We start from the raw sequence: 17517 nt of genomic DNA, 5'->3' as shown, positions 1-17517 counted from the left end.
AACCTTAAAGAAGTCACAGTTGTTATTCCACCCCCAGAATGATTCCCTGTGTAATCTTGGAAAACTCACACCTCTCTTCCTCAGTTTCTTAATCTGTAAAATGCAGATAATAGGACTTACTTACTTGTTTCTCTGGGGAACTGTATTTATTAGTCCTATTCGTATAGCATTTTGAACATGTAAACTTCTATATAAATGGTAAATACTATTTCTGATTATAGCTGAGCCACTCAGTAATAGTAACCAGAAATTCAATATGTTCAACATCCTTGGGAGAGGAAAAGGATAAAAACTAGCATGGTGACACTAACATTTAGAAACAGGGATTTTTTTTAAGAAACAAGGAAATTAGTCAAAACCCCTACTGTCAAAAGTATAGAAATTAAAATGTTTAGAAATAAGGAAATAATAATAGTGTCTCTGAATGCATGCACTTCTCTATACAAAAAAAATGGGGGAAACAGGAGGGAAAGATGTAAACTCCTATGGGTAAATGGCAAGGTTAAAGAGGTTATTCAAGCCACAGATTTCCTTCAGAAAATGGAAATCCAACACTAGTGGAGCCAAAATAAAGGAGCATAAGCTACAGCAGACAATATGTAAGAAGGCATTAGAAGGGCTAAAGTGGAATTTGAAGAACAAATAGCTAAAAGAAATAAAAACAAATAAGTAATTATTTAAATACATCAGAAGCAGAAAGACAGAGAGAATCCATGGGTCTGCACCACAGGGGAGTAAAGGGAGCAATTAAATAAAATAAGGACATTGCTGAGAAGTAAATGATTTCTCTGTATCTATCTTTACCACAAAGCATGTTGGGGAGATGCCTACACTGGACCTATATCTTTCTGGTAATAAAGACGAAGTACAATCTGAAATGGAGGTGTCTAAGGAAGGGATGCTGGAACAAGCTGACAATTTAAAAGGCAATATATCACCAGGCCCAGATGGTATACAGCATAGAGTTTCTGAAGGAACCTGAAACTGAAGTGGCTGAGTTGCCAGCAAATATATGGAATCTCTCATAAAAATCAGATACTATAATAGAGGGTAGCAAGTGGCACACCTATAGTTTTTAAAAATAGGGTGCCACAAGATTCTGTACTAGCATCGGTGTTGTTTAATTTGTTTGTTTAGTTATCTGGAAAAGGGGACGAGTAGTAAAGTGGCAAACTTGCAAAGGACACAAAAGTCAAGACCACGGAAGACTGGGAGGAACTTCAGAAGAATCTAACCAAAGTCGGTCAATGGGCAACATGATGGTAAATGCAATTCAATGTTGAAAAATGCCAAATGCACATTGGAGGGCATAATTTGAATTACTTATAACACTTATTGGGTTATAAATTAACTGTATCAGCTCAGGAAAAAGAGCCAGGCATCCATATGAACATCTCAGTGAAGATATCTGCTCAATGTGCAGCAGCCTTAAAAATAAAATAGAATATATTAATAAAACCAAACAAAATGTTAGGATGCATAAGGAATGAGATGGAAAAGAATACTGAAAATATTATAATGTGAGATTATATAAATAAATGGTATGCCCTCGCTTGGAATACTGTGTTCAGTTCTATTTACCCCACCTCAAAAAAGATACAGCAGCAATAAATGAGGTTCAGAGATATATCATGAGAATGACTAGGGCCATGAAAAAACCACCCTATGAAGAGAGTAAAAAAACTGAACTGCCTATACTAGACAGGAGATAAGATACGACTTGATTAAAGCACACCAAATAACAAATGGTACAGAAAAGATAAATTGGGAAGATTCTCTCTCAAACAAAAAACAAGAGGGCATTTGATATAAATGAAAGGCAGCAAATTCAAAACTAATTAAAACAGTGCAGAGTTAGCAGAAGATATCATGGAGGCCAAGAGTTTAAGATTTAAAAAAGAGATTGGACACTGATATGAGTAACAAGAATATCCAAATTGTAATCGTAAATATTTTAAAAATAGATAAATGTTTTGGAAGGGATATAAAGGATCAAGTGTTAGGGCATAAGCCAAACTTTCACTAGTGGGGTTAGATTGAAACCTTCCCTGGAGGCAAATTATCATATAACTGCCTCTTACAGGCATTTTGTGTCTTTGTTTGAAGCAGCTGAAACTGGCCACTGACCAAGAACACATATTAGATGGACAACTGGTCTGACCCAGTATGGCAATTCCTATGTTCCTATTATTAGCAGCCATAGTGGATCAGTTTCCATCTCTCAAAGTCCCATGGAATTCTGCAGCCCTTGTTGGGTACATCCTTCCTGGCACACGAGTGTTTTTCAGAGATGTCAGCTGCTTGACCCCTTTACTTTTAACTTGACTAAGTCCCCACCCCCCACTGAAGATTTCAGTTCCCCTGTGTAATTTTGGAGTCTGATTAGACTGTGGAGGTTTAGAGGGATTCCTGGTGAGAAGGAGCTATGGGTAGATGTGATTTTTTTTTTATGCATACAAAACCTCATGAGCATGGTCAGCATTGTAAAAAGGAAAAGTGTATTTCTGATGTTAAATATGCAGCTTAATGGGATATGATTTAAAAAACACCAATCACTAGAAAAAATTCTTCAGTGATAGAAGTAGCAATCTGGCTTGCATATTGGAGCAGAGAGTTCTTTTCAGTCACATAATCCAGCACTATTTTCCTGTGGACAGTCCCTTCCTCAATTTTTGTTGAGACTAACTAGGATTTAGAACTCTCAGAACTTGTTTAGTCTTGCAAAATCACTCCTATATTTATGCTGAGAGCTAATACTAAACTAAGGCTAGTTAAACTACATGTTATTTGATATATACCATTAAAAGAAAACCCTATTTCCTATCAAGTAGAAATATAATTTGCTATTGATGTTTCAAGTAGTATGATTTCTAAAACTAAATAGTAACAACAATAGCTATAACAAGAAAAGTAACACATTCCTTAAAATGAACCAAATGAAGGAAAGAACTCTGCAGAGCAGATATATGCTTTTGCTTTAGTATTTTTAATTTCATGAGACTTATACATTGTTTCAGAATGACAGTTTGAAAAAAGATGTCATTTAACATAATGCAGTGAGCTCTCACTATACGTTTTTAGTTTTAAAGAAATATTGCCATACTTTTAAAGTAACATATTTTACAAAAATCCCCAAGAATATTTAAAAGTAATATTCTTTCTCTGTATTTCTTTCTTTTTGTGATACCATAATTCAGTGCTGAGACACCAATCAATTTTGAATTCTGATATCACAAACAAAACTTAAGGAGAACATGTAGGAGAAGGCTAATTGTTACAGAATATCACTTTGAATGCAGTTGGTAATCAGCAATGATGGCAGAAGACTGTAAATGGCAGTTAACCAGAGTTTGAGTTAAATATTTTGCAACACTTGCCTGAACTGTGGAGGGGAAATATTTAACTCTATTGTTGATATAAGCCTATTTTATTCTGACTTCCAAATCCACTAAACTACAATAAAGGTACATTTTAAATATTTTTCTTATATACCTTGCAAATTCTTTGGCTTTCAAGACCATTTTTTATAAAGGCCAAGTCTTTTGCATTTGCATTAAGGAGCAAATCTTTAAATGGGAATATCATAATATTGAAGTCCCAGGTTAATTCAAAGATTACAGCATAGACTTTGTTTCATTGCTTAAGCAACATCACAGGACAGTAACCTTTGCATTGGGAATTCTGTATAAGATAAAACATAAAAGTAAGGAGTCATTTGGGGGTTGCAATTTCTAAGGTGGACATGCAGCTGTAGAATAAATTAAAAGAATGTTATTTAGGTCGCCAAATCAAGCATTTGAAAGTTAGGAAATACCAGATTTATGGTTGCTGCATACCCATAGAGCTCCCTTACTTTTTCGGCACTATGGTAGCCTTAGCTCAGAAATGCTCTTAGTAATTTAAAACTTCATCTTCAATATTTATATAGAATTTATTCATGGTGAAAATGCCTTTCCACCTTCTGCAACTAGCAGGGCTGAACAAGATGGGTACAATTTTCTTTTATTACTTATTTCAACATGATTCCATGTATCATTTCAAATTCAAAAATGTTTTAAAAACAGTTAGCATCAAATACTTTTTTTCTGAATACTCTTTCAGGTTTTATTTGTCCCTGCATGGGCAGCTGCACTGGCAGAGGCTTTTATTACATGGAAAGAAAGGCAGCTAGTGCCTTCATTTGGGGTTTCACCACAGGACAGTTTTAAATATCAGGCCTAGTTCAAAAGAAAGCTGTCTGGGAGATAAGTTAAATCAGCAGATTTCATGGGTACCCCAACCTTGCCTTGTCCAGCACTGTCTATTTTCTGGGTTGCACAGACCAAATCAAGGCCATTAAGTAGAATGTGTGTGAGTGCATGCGAGCACAGGTGTGTGGAAAAAAATTTTGCACTACTGATACACTCCCCCGGAGGACTTTCTTCTACTAGAAGTCACTTCCTGAATTATGCTGGCAGAGCACACATAGCAAATTAGGCTAAAAGATTTAAATCTCCACCAGTGTAGTAGGTTAGAATTTTGATTTGTCCATTTGTTAATCTTCAAAGAGCAGTAGTTATACTGTACAGGAGTATGCGATAGGATATTTATTTGTGATTTAATTGTTAATTTGTATAGATGTGCCCAAGCTGCATAACTGGACCCAGACCATTGACAGAGTTGAAATATGGGGTTGTTTGGATTTGGGGTTTGACTCATTACAGAATTACATCCTTATTGTGAAATTTGGATCTGGGTTTAGAAACACATTTTAACGTTACCCAAAAGTGTTCAGATTTGGCATTCCAGTTCACGTCCATACCTAGTCATTTGGCAATAAAGGAGAAATTCCTATCTGAATCAATACATTCATCAGATTCTGATGAGACAGTCTCGCATACAAGAACACAGATTTTGACCCTAAATTACAATCAACTGTAGGGCATCATCATTATAATTAATACTTACTCTTTCATTGTAAATATCTCCAAGGGATATGCATGCATCCACTAGACTTCGGCTTAGCTGAGCACTCTTGGCAACTGTCACAAACTTTTCCAAGTACTCAATAGCCTCAGTCACTTTCCCCTGACTAAAACAAATGACAAAGGTTGCAATTAAATTTTTATTGAGGTTGTTTCTTCATACACTTCAATAGACTATAGCTGATAATCTGTCACTGCTTCCCTTAGCAGACTTATTTTGAAGTACAGAAGTCTAGAAACTGTATTTACTAACTTGCTTTGGGGTGAAATTTGGAACCCAATTCTGTCCTCATTTGCATATCGGCTGCCTCCATGGAGGAATGTAGGGCAGTGATACTCAGACTGAGACTTGTGAGCTACAAGTGGCTCTTTACTGTGTCTCCTGCAGCTCTTTGCAGCACATGATATTAAAACATTGTGTGATTTAATTATTAACCAATCTAAGTTATTAATCAATCAGGATGTTTTTACTATGTTATTAACCAGTTGTAGCTGACAAGGGGCAGAATTAGGTCCTCCGTACACAATAAGAAAAAATACATTTCCTAAATTTCCAGTGTATTGTTGCATTATTTTTAGTACCAAGAATGAACAAAATAGGTAGGTTATTATTTACAATGCGTTTCTGAGTTTCCGGTACTCTAAAATGTTGTTTTATTTTATCAGCATCTGGTCACACATTTTTGTAGATAGTTCAGACCTCGCCTAGCGACCAAATTGAGATAACATGCCTAGGGAGAGGACTAAGCATATTAGTTTGTCAGTGAGAATCTTGCTTTTATATTTTTCTGCCCCCATCACTCATGAATGCCACTGTTTGCTTTAGAATCCTCTCTCTTCTTGTACAGCAGCAGCAATATAATGACACTAACACTGTAGACCATAGAGCTGGTAGCCTCCTTCAGGATGTAATGCTGCTGTTTGGCTGCACAGACCAACGGTCGCTGCAGTCATCCAGGCTGCCCTATAAACTATGGATTGCAGGTGTCACCTCCAATTCCCACTGAGATTCAAGCTACTTGAGGTTACTCTGAATCTAGGATGCAAATTGGCTAATGACTTTGACAATAATATTTGCACATATCATTTTTAATAAAGCTGGCCATGTTAACAATATAGTATCTCTGCCCTCTAGGCCAGATGCTCGAGTTTGCTTACGAGAGAAGCACTGCACTCTTTTTCTCTTTAAGGCTGACTGTCACTGCAGCTGACCTCAATATAAGCCATGAACCTGAGTCTCTAATGTAGTAGTGCAGCATGCTATATGTCAAGTCACCAAGCCAACCAAAAAACATCCAGTCCTAATTTAGATCCTCACAAATTTAAGTTCCGGTAAGTGACGAAAATTCATACTATTTTAAAATACCTTTAAATTATATTCCTGCAACAAATGACTGACTGAGGTTTATTTAAACTAATCCTTTTAATATACACCATATTAGGGATACATGTTTCCAGAATTTGATGGTGCTATGTCTGCTATGGTTCCTTAATTGGCTTATGCAAACAGAGTAATCAGAACAGTGAAGTTCCTGCCACTGAACAGGAAAAAACAGTGAAGCTTTGATGCAAATCTTTAATTTTGCTGCGACCGCCTCTAGATAAGTGGAGTCAGCTGCACTATTGCAATAGGCTGCCAAAACATCCAGAATTTAACAGGGTGCTTAAAATGTTCAAGTATTATGTTAGAGTAAAGAATATATTTTTAAATGAGTAGAATTCTATTTATCAAAATTATTAAATGAACATATTTAAACAGCACTACAATATGAAATGTACTGAATCGTAAACATTTGCTCAATGTCAAAAGGTTTCTGAATTTTAGAATTAGAAACATATTTGGAAACCTATCTTTCTTCCAAAGGGGAGAAAATCAAACATTTCCACACAGAAGCATGGCACATGATTTATATAAGTTAAAGGACAAGGTTAAAGTGTTAGACAAATATTAATTCCAGTTTTTCTAGTTTTCTATATGCAGTGCACAGGTGCAACTTGAACAGCATATTATATGGTATAATCATTAAATCCATTCAACCAGACCTTAGAGAGTTAAAAACATATATTCTGAGGAAAAGAACTCCTCGGTCCAAAGGATGAGAATGAAACAGTGCAGAATATTTGTGTATCAAGGTGATTCCAGTTTCCAACTGGGAAAACAGGACTGTTAACACCCACATCCCCTGACAACTGTCCAATTATGTATATCACACTTGGCCTACTGTTTGCAGTAGAAGTAATCAATAAAGGATGTGGTTGAGTGAACATAGATTTTGGTTGAACCAATGCATGAAAACTTAATCATTTACTCAGAGTGGAGAAATCAAATAGAGCAGAGATGAAACAGCCACTAAGGGGTTTGTTGATTGTGCCACCAAGTTTGTGGGCTAGAGGCTGAAAGTAATAAGGCAAATGGAATCAGTGACAGGAGAAAATGTAAAAAGGTTTTCTTAATCTCATGAATTAATAGAAATGTTTTGATGTATTTTTGGTCATTTTTGGATATTTCACATCAAAGACCTTATGTTCCATTTATAGAAAATATAAAAATTACTAGGGCATATAATTTCTCTCAGGCAAAAGGAAATTAATTTGATTAATAACAAAAAGGTAATTCTCACACTACTAAAGAGCTCTGTTACTAGATGGTAGAATAGTCTTCCAAAAGAAGTTATGGAAGCCTATAGCTTGAGACATTTAAAACTAGTCCAGACAAAGCACTAAAATACAGTCTGTCAGAAACAACTCTGCATTGGACAGTAAGATGCACTAATAATGTTATAAATAGGTCTTATCCTTCTCAATCAACTATAATTTTATGGTTCTTTCAAAAATGCATATTTTTCAAAAATTCTACATGCTTTGCATAACTATACATATTCTGCTTCCTAAGATATTACTCTCCTATACTTGTGAGATATGTAGCTTCCTTACAACATTGGCATTCATGACTCCATAGGGCAGTTATGATTGCTTCAGTAAAAGGTATTACATACCTGCAGTAACTCTTGTTTTCTTGATTCAGGCTAAATGAGCCAATGGAACTTTCTCTGCAAGTGTTAGGCATTATGGAGGCCTGAACCTTTTGTGACATTGCTCAAGCAAGTCTTGCGAGGGTGGCTGAATCTGATGTACAACCCAGTGTCCACAACATGCCTCTCTTTACTACAGAGGACACCACCAGAGATTATCTTGAAGGTGATGCCCTTATACCAGACTGCACCTCAAATAACGATAGGCCTAGAAATCTCCAATCAGGCTTCAGTAGCATGGTTAGGATCTCCAAGACTCCATATAAAACTGCAAAATATATGGGACAACAGGCTGGTTCCCCATGGATCACAGGGCAATACACTGCAGTTGTGATATATTACCTGAATGACCAGAGAAGCTTGTTCAACTCTGTTGTGTTAAGAGGCAATCAGTGGAATGATGCATTCAAAATGAGGTGACCCGGTCTATTCCGCACCAGTAACCTGGGTCTGAAGGTTAGAATCATAGAATCATAGGGTTAGAAGGGACCGCAAGGCTCATCTAGTCTAACTCCCTGCCAAGATGCAGGATTTCTTGTGTCTAAATCATCCAAGCCTCCAGATCCAGCCTCCTTTTGAAAACCTCCAGTGAAGAAGCTTCCATGACCTCCCTAGGATGTCTGTTCCATTGTCCTACTGTTCTTACAGTTAGGAAGTTTTTCCTGCGATTTAATCTAAATCTGTTATGCTGTAGTTTGAACCCATTGCCTCTTGTCCTGCCCTCTGTGGCAAAAAAGAACTTTTCTCCATCTTTTTTTATGGTGTCCTTTCAAATATCTGAGTACCGCTATCATGTCCCCCCTTAACCTTCTCTTTTCCAAACTAAACATACCCAGTTCCTTCAGACTTTCCTCATAAGGCTTGCACTCCATCCTTTTGCTCATCTTTGTCACTTGCCTCTGGATCCTTTCCAGTTTCTCTTCATCCTTTCGATACACTGGTGACCAAAATTGGACACAGTACTCCAGCTCAGGACTAACCAGTGCCAAGTAGAGTGGGACTATCACATCCCGGGACTTGCATACTATGTCTCGGATAATGCAACCTAATATTACATTTGCTTTTTTTGCAACAGCATTGCATTGCTGACTCACATGGAGATTGTGATCCACCACAACTCCCAGATTCTTCTCAGCAGTGCTGCTGCCAAGCCAGTTTCCCCTCATTCTATATTTGTGCATTTTGTTTTTCTTCCCTAAGTGTAGCACCATACATTTATCTTTGGTGAATTTCATTTTGTTGTCTATAGCCCGTTTCTTCAATTTATCAAGCTCTCTCTAAATTTTAGCTCTATCTTCCAAAGTATTGGCAACCCCCACTAGCTCTGTGTCATCTGCAAACTTGATCAGTATGCTCTCTATTCCTAAATCCAGGACATTAATAAAGATGTTAAACACCACCAGACCCAGAACAGATCCCTGTGGAACCCCACTTGAAACCTCCCTCCAACCCGACATCATTCCATTATCAGTGACTCTTAGTTTGCGATTGTTTAACCAATTATGTATCCACTTAATGGTAGTGCTGTTGAGCCTGCATTTCTCCTTCTCACTTATCAGAATGTCATGTAGGACTGTGTCAAAAGCCTCGCTGAAGTCCAAGTATATTATCTCCATCGCATTCACCCTATCCACCCCAAATCAGTTACCCTGTCAAAGAAGGAAATCAAGCTGGTTTGGCATGATTTGTTCTTGGTAAATCTATGTTGGCCACTAGTGATTACCTCTTCATGTGCCAGGTATTCGCAAATGGAATGTTTTATACATTGCTCTAGCAGCTTCCTAGGTATTGAAGTCACGCTGACTCGTCTATATTTCCCCGGCTCCTCCTTTCCCCCCTTTTTAAAGATGGGTACTACATTAGCCCTTTTCCAGCCTACTGGAATCTTTCCCGTCATACATGACTTTGTAAATATTATTGCTAGTGGCTCTGAGATTTCTTCTGCTAATTTCTTCAGTATCCTTGGGTGAATAGCATCCAGCCCTGTTGATTTGAATTCATTCAAATTGGTCAGAAGATCTGATGTGTTCTTTACTTATCCCATATTTACAGCATTCCTTCCCTTGACTTCATTAGTTGTCCAATCACCTGTTATTTTTTTGGGGAGAAGACTGAAGCAAAGAAGGCATTGAGCAGCTCTGCCTTCCTATCATCTTTCGTTACCAGCTCACTTTCTCCATTGAGCAGTGGACCCACACCGTCCTTGATCTTTCTTTTTCGTCTGACATATTTGAAGAACCCCTTCTTGTTATCTCTAGCATTTCTTGCCATTCTTTGCCTTGGCTTTCCTGATTTTGTCCCTACACACTCACGCTATTCCCATGTATACTTCCTTGAGGACATGCCCTTCCTTCCGTTTCCTGTATGTAGCCCTTTTGGTTTTTAGATAGTTAGAAGCTCCTTATGCAGCCACACTGACCTCCTGGGGCTCTTCTTATCTTTCCTCTGCATCGGAATAGCTTGATGTTGACTTTGACTCCCTTTCTTCTTAATTGGTCTTTCCATAGGACCTTGCCTACTATTTTTCTGAGTCGGTAGAAATCTGCCTTTCTAAAGGTTAAGAATCATGATGGGAAGTCATTCAAACCTTCACTGGCTCATCCAGTATTTTCCAGTGGGGTCATCCAGACACAGGTCAGAACAATAAGCATCCAAAGTTCTGTGTGAGAGTGAACGGGGACCTACAATGTGTATCACATGCCCTTTTTTACATTGGGGAAAGCGCTCCTTTACACCTGTCTTTCATTTCCCCTCATCCACGTAATATTGAGGACAATTCAACAAAACAGATCCAGAGTGATCTTAGTCATGATCATCTGGGCTGGGCAAAACTGGTCCTTGGAACTATTGGCTCTCATTAATCTTTACCCAGTCATGATACTTTGTCTGAGCAGAATAGGGTAATGCTCTCAAATCTTAAGTCACTTCTACTGACAGTATGGTTGCTAGATTTCTAAGGTCAAGTAGATTTATGCTTCTCCAAAGAGATCAAAGCTATTCTGTTAGAGTCCAGAAGCCATCCACGAGGAGGTGTTATATGGCCAAATGGAACCAATTTAAAATAAAGAGGAGTCCTTGTGGCATCTTAGAGACTAACAAATTTATATGGGCATAAGCTTTCATGGGCTAGAACCCACTTCATCAGATACATGAAGTGAAAAATACAGGAGCAGGTATAAATACATGAAAGGATGGGGGTTGCTTTACCAAGTGTGAGGTCAGTCTAACGAGATAAATCAATTAACAGCAGGATACCAAGGAAGGAAAAATAACTTTTGAAGTGGTAAGAGAGTGGCCTATTACAGACAGTTGACAAAAAAAGTGTGAGTAACAGTAGGGAGAAATTAATATTGGGGAAATTAAGTTTAGGTTTTGTAATGACCCAACCACTCCCAGTATTTATTCAGGCCTAATCTGATGATATCCAGTTTGCAAATTAATTCCAGTTCTGCAGCTTCATGTTGGAGTCTGTTTTTGAAGTTTTTTTGTTGAAGAATTGTCCCTTTTAGGTCTGTTATTGAGTGACCAGAGAGACTGAAGTGTTCTCCTACTGGTTTTTGATGGTGTCCCTCAGACAGAGACAAACACTTACAGAATCTGTATCAAGCGTTCTTAAAACTGCAATACCCACCTGGTGAAGAGAAGAAACAGATTGACAGAGCCAGAAGGGTACCGAGAAGTCACCTACTACAAGACAGGCCCAACAAAGAAAGTAACAGAATGCCACTAGCCGTCACCTACAGCCCCCAACTAAAACCTCTCCAGCGCATCATCAAGGATCTACAACCTATCCTGAAGGACGATCCCTCACTCTCACAGACCTTGGAGACAGGCCAGTCCTCACCTACAGACAGCCCCCCAACCCAAAGCAAATACTCACCAGCAACTACACACCACACAACAAAAACACCAACCTAGGAACCAAACCCTGATAAAAACCCTGGTGCCAACTCTGTCCGCATAACTATTCAAGGGACACCATCATAGGACCTAACCACATCAGCCACACCATCCAGGGCTCGTTCACCTGCACGTCTACCAATGTGATATATGCCATCATGTGCCAGCAATGCCCCTCTGCAATGTACCGGACAGTCTCTATGCAAAAGCATAAATGGACACCAATCTGACATCAGGAATCATAACATTCAAAAACCGGTAGGAGAACACTTCAATCTCCCTGATCACTCAATAACAGACCCTAAAAGTGGCAATTCTTCAACAAAAAAAACTTAAAAAACGGACTCCAACATGAAGCTGCAGAACTGGAATTAATTTGCAAACTGGATACCATCAGATTAAGCCTGAATAAAGACTGGGAGTGGTTGGGTCATTACAAAACCTAAACTTAATTTCCCCAATATTAATTTCTCCCTACTGTTACTCACACCTTTTTGTCAACTGTCTGTAATAGGCCACTCTCTTACCACTTCAAAAGTTATTTTTCCTTCCTCGGTATCCTGCTGTTAATTGATTTATCTCATTAGACAGACCTCACACTTGGTAAAGCAACCCCCATTCTTTCATGTATTTATACCTGCTCCTGTATTTTTCACTTCATGTATCCGATGAAGTGGGTTCTAGCCCACGAAAGCTTATGCCCAAATAAATTTGTTAGTCTCTAACGTGCAACAAGGACTCCTCATTGTTTTTGCTGATACAGACTAACACGGCTACCACTCTGAAACCTGTCTCCATGCAAGGCAATTTAAAATGTTACCTTAAGAAAAAGACCTGGACCCATTTTTATGGCCAGTTTCAGTTATTTTAGAATTTCTCTAGTTTCTGATGGTATTAAGGCTGTCATTAGCTTCCACTAACATCTACTTAGCTGTTATATCTGCCTATATCATGGAATGTAACCATCCCTTCTTAGAATATTTATTAAAGGGATGTTACAGACTTGTTTCTTCCCATTTGGGATTCTGCTGATCCTTGGAACTTGTGGCACTACACAAACTCATAGAAGAGCCCTTTAAGTTTATGGGATCCTGTGGTCTGTACCACCCTCTTGCTGAAGTTCTCATTCTTCATGGCCATTAAATCAGCCAGGGGGCCTTGGAATTGCAGGACCTGATGACCCTTCCACCTTATACTACTTTTCACAATGACAATGTGATATGCAGGCTTTGCCCAAAATTTCTGCAAAAACAGTATCAGAGTTTCACCTCAGTCTATATCAATGTCTGTATTTTCCGCAGAATCCCCATAGGCATGCTGGGGAAGAGAGGGTACATACCATGAATGATAAAAGAACTTTTAGTTACTACTTAATCAGAATGAAGTTGTTTAGAAAGTCAGAGTACTTGTGGACTTTGGAGAAATATCTACCAATGAAGACAGTTCAGCTCTAAAGCTGTTTAAGTGGATAAAATCGCACATCCAATCATGTTATAACCTACCTGATGTTTGTGTACCAAACATCTTGGGAAACACTGAGCTAGGAAGGTAGCAGCATCAATGGCAAGAATCTGCAGTGTGCCATTATCTAAAATCTTGAAATTCAGTTCACACTTTCATGAATCACTAGTCTCTCAACACTGCATCAAGAACTGATGCTGATTTCAGGAGGGCAATACCATAGTCATTGTTCAGTTAGCAGGACTTCTCAGTTCATGTTAGGGAGTCTGTGCTAGCTGGTCTCCTACAATGGAGCTCTGTGGAGACAATGGGTAAAATTTTCAAAAGCACCTAAAAGACTGAGAAGTCTAAGACTCACTGACTTTCGATGAGACTAAGGGTAGGTCTACACTTAAAACGCTGCAGCGGGGTAGCTGCACTGGTACAGCTGTGGCCCGTTATGCTTCAGTGAAGATGCTACTATGCCAATGGGAGAGCTTCTCCCATCAGCATAATTAATCTACCTCCGCAAGAGGTGGTAGCTATTTCGAAGCCCTCCTGTTGACATAGCGCTGTCTACACCTGGGGGTAGGTCAGTATAACTGTGTCACTCAGGGGTGTGGACTTTTCAAACCCCCGAGCAACGCAGTTATACCGATGTAAGTTTATAGGGTAGACTTGGCCTTAGGCTAAGTGCTTAACTCACTTTTGAAAATGAGACCTAAGGGCTTAAATTTCTTAGGTGCTTTAATTTTTTTTAATCAGATGTCACAAAAAAGATAAAGGAGTTACTTAATAGTAACTCTGTTCTCCAAGTGTATTGCCTCCACAGAGTCACAGGATGATACTCTCTTCTCTGCTCAGAGCCCAGTTCTAAATAGGGTTGTTGGCAGTAAAGGGACTGCTAGAGATAAGTCTGGCTGATGTAAGTCAGGCAGCAAGTTTTCCCCTGCTCAAAGCAGATTTAGATGGCACAGTGGTAAAAGAACCAGTGGACAGTCAGATCCAGCTCTCCCATTGTTGCTAGCAATGGTGGTGCTGCCCTGGTGATAGACAAATAATGGGGGAATTTATGAAAGTGCTCATTGTAGGCAAAGCTGCGACCTTTTGATGGCAACCAGGATGAGAAAGGAAATGTAAGTTGTGTCTGTCTGGTCAGCCCTCTCTCTCCATCCCTGCCTTGTACAAGTGCTCTCTTTCCCATAAAGGCTGATTTGTGCAGATATTGTTGGAGTCTTGGAATAGTATGAATACATCATGTATCCTGCAATACCTACGCACAACAGAATGAGTCAAGGGCAATCCATAAACTTTAACTTTGAATTTCCTTGCTTTTATTGATCATATTTAATTGCATTATATTATTTTGTATCGATGATTTTTGTAAAAGTTCTAATTTCAAATTAATCCATCAGGCAGAGGCTTTTAAAGGCTCAAAATGCTGGACTGAAACAACAGAGAAGAATTATATTTGCAACAAATTGTTTACCCATACATGCTCAAAACACAAATGTCTCGATGGAAAAAGTGAGGTAGAACAATAAATGGAAACTTCTATTAAGAAGAGTTCTTGAAAGGTTATACTGAGGCACACTTACTGGAGCATACTATACTTTTCTAGGCTTTCTGCTTTTTAACCTGTAAAATATGACTGAATTTCTGTCTTTCAGCAAGGTCTTTTCCTAACTTTTTGAAAATATAAAAACAAAACAAACAAACAAAAAAGACAGGAAAAGCTTTGCTCATGCACTTTTAAAAAACTGTGCTGGTTTAAAATAACTTACGATGAAAGGGTCACTTACTGGAAGAAGGGCACTGCTTAAAATTTAAGCAGTCAGTAATGGGAACTGACAGACCTCTAACAATTTAAGTCTTTCACAGTTGAATGAATTTGCACTGACAGCAAGACAAGGGTGTGCTAACCTACCTTACCAGGACCTTGGCTATAGCTTGATATGCTCTACCTAGGCCAACAATATCACACAGTTCTGTGGAGATTTCTTTGTAGGTGTTCAGAGTCTGTGAGGCAGGAAAAAACAAACAATAAAAACATAACATCAAACATTACTGCTTTTGATTTAGAATCGATCTGTCCATACAAGGAGCTAACATGCCATTTTTATTATCTACAGAGTGCTACTTTTTATCATTATTTCATTTTTGTATATGCAACAATTACAAGTAATAAACATAAGGATGTCCAATTTCCTTAAATCACTCTTTTGGTACTACAGAAAACCAAACAAATATGCGATTTACAAAATAATTTGCTTATCTATAATTTAATAGATTTTAGGAGCTGTGCATATTTTTAAAGAAATCTATGAGTCAATATTTTAAGACCGCATTCTGCATTCATATGTGATATATTTTGGTATGATAGAAAATGTGCATTTCAGTGTTTCTTTAAAACACTAATTATGAGAACTCTGCTTTTGGTACAGTTCTGAGGCATAAAGGAAATTGAATGAATTGTAGGCTGTATATTAAGCTAGGGTTAATCAGAAAAGAATATTGTAGATCATTTCATTACATGCACTACTAATTATTCCAGCACACAAGCAATTTGTTAATACTTGTTTGGAATGTACTCCATTAACATGACCTCTTCTATAATCAAAGGATTACAGCTGCCACCAAGAAACATATGATCTTAATTTAATTTAACACTGACATCATCTGTATTGCATAATTTCCCTTTTTCATCCATTTTTTTTCAATGGGGATGAGGAGGGAAGGCATATAAAATGAAATCCCATTCTTTCCTCCCTCCCTCTTTGTTCCTTGACCCAACCTATTACACACATGAGGACACAGGAAATCTCCAAAGACTATCTATGGAAATCCTTTTTGCACATTTCCAAGAAAGGATTAGTGAATGTCATTTACCAGACTGAAGGGGGATGGGAGGTGTAAAGGGACATATGACAGCACCTTACCTACCCCACGATGCCTGTCTAGGGCAGTTTATGTTGTGGGAAAAGAAAGGGCACTTTGTATTAAGAGCTCAACTCTCTTCATCTGGTAAAGTAGAGGGTTCAAAGAAGAACAACATCTGTGTGCCAAGCATCAGTGAGCATGGATTTCAGCACTCCTATTGTTGCTTCTACCACTCAGATTTCTTGTTGTCTACTGTGCATGTCTGGTATAGGCCTGAGTAGGGGTAGTTGATCCAACCCTCCATGGATTCTCATTCTATTTTTGAGTCATCTAAACTATGTATGCACTGGAAAGCAACATTTGCCAATGTGTATTCTGCACTATTTCCTCTTCAGTACCTCATCAACAGAGCTTCATTCTTCATATTCAGCAGTATTACTTCCTGTGTTTTGAAGAGCATTGTGAATTGAAGCATTGAAGCAAATGAGATGTCAAAAAGAGAACAGATGACACTGGTCATAAGGCTCGTAGCCCCAGCTTGGAATTCTCTCTTGACTGAGTGTTTGCTCAAATTAAAGTCTTCAATGGTGCAGAATTAAAGAATTTTGGGGTCCTGTCAAGGCTGGCCCACAACATTTTGGCACCTGAGGCGGGGAGCTCAAATGACGCCCCATGCCCCCTTGCTTGGGCCAAAACTTTGAAAGGTCTCAATTCTGCCTTCTTCCTGTTCTGCTCCTCTCATGGTACTGCTCTGTTACCTACCCCAGTAAAGGAGAACTAACAACTTTAAATGCCTTGTTCAAAAATTTTAAGTAACACTTAACTTTCAAACGCCTGAACAGCAAATGTAACTTTTCTTGTCTGTATAGTAAACACTGGCATTTTTATCTGTTTGAATAATCAAAGTGGTGCTTTCCGTGCCTTCTTGATTGCAAAGATTTGAACCGATTCCTGAAGGTCCACAGTCTGGGCCAGCTCATGCTCTATTGAGATGGTTACAAGGACGACCAGCCTCTCCTGTGTCATTGTGGAGCATAGATGTGTTTTTATTAACTTCAGCTTGGAGAAGCTGCGTTCTCCACTAGCAACAGTTACAGGAAGTGTTAGAAGTATGCGCAGAGCAACAAAAGCATTTGGAAAGAGGGTGGTCATTTTATTTGTGCACATATATTCCAGAACAGCCTTTGGAGTTGATCCTGCTGAAATGTATCTTGAAAGGGCTTTCAGTTCATCACCTAAATCACTCGCATGAATATCACACGTCATCATATGTCAATAGTGTCTCTAGTGTCCTGCATTGC

At 38.5% G+C, this 17517-nt stretch overlaps 1 protein-coding gene across 3 annotated transcripts in view; it reads right to left on the bottom strand.

Moving 5' to 3' along the window:
- TTC29 (tetratricopeptide repeat domain 29) overlaps window positions 1–17517 on the bottom strand; it is a 217945-nt gene that overhangs the window by 80555 nt on the left and 119873 nt on the right. For all 3 annotated transcript variants that reach the window (XM_054030168.1, XM_054030170.1, XM_054030169.1), the window contains 2 exons: window positions 15264–15355; window positions 4948–5071 (listed from right to left, as the gene is read on the bottom strand). In XM_054030168.1, the coding sequence (XP_053886143.1) occupies window positions 4948–5071; window positions 15264–15355 (216 nt within the window). The remainder of the gene's footprint in view (window positions 1–4947; window positions 5072–15263; window positions 15356–17517) is intronic.

The sequence above is a fragment of the Malaclemys terrapin genome, chromosome 5 (assembly GCF_027887155.1).
Source record: "Malaclemys terrapin pileata isolate rMalTer1 chromosome 5, rMalTer1.hap1, whole genome shotgun sequence".
In the NCBI taxonomy this organism is placed as follows: Eukaryota; Metazoa; Chordata; order Testudines; family Emydidae; genus Malaclemys; species Malaclemys terrapin.
This window is presented reverse-complemented; position numbering and strand designations above follow the sequence as displayed.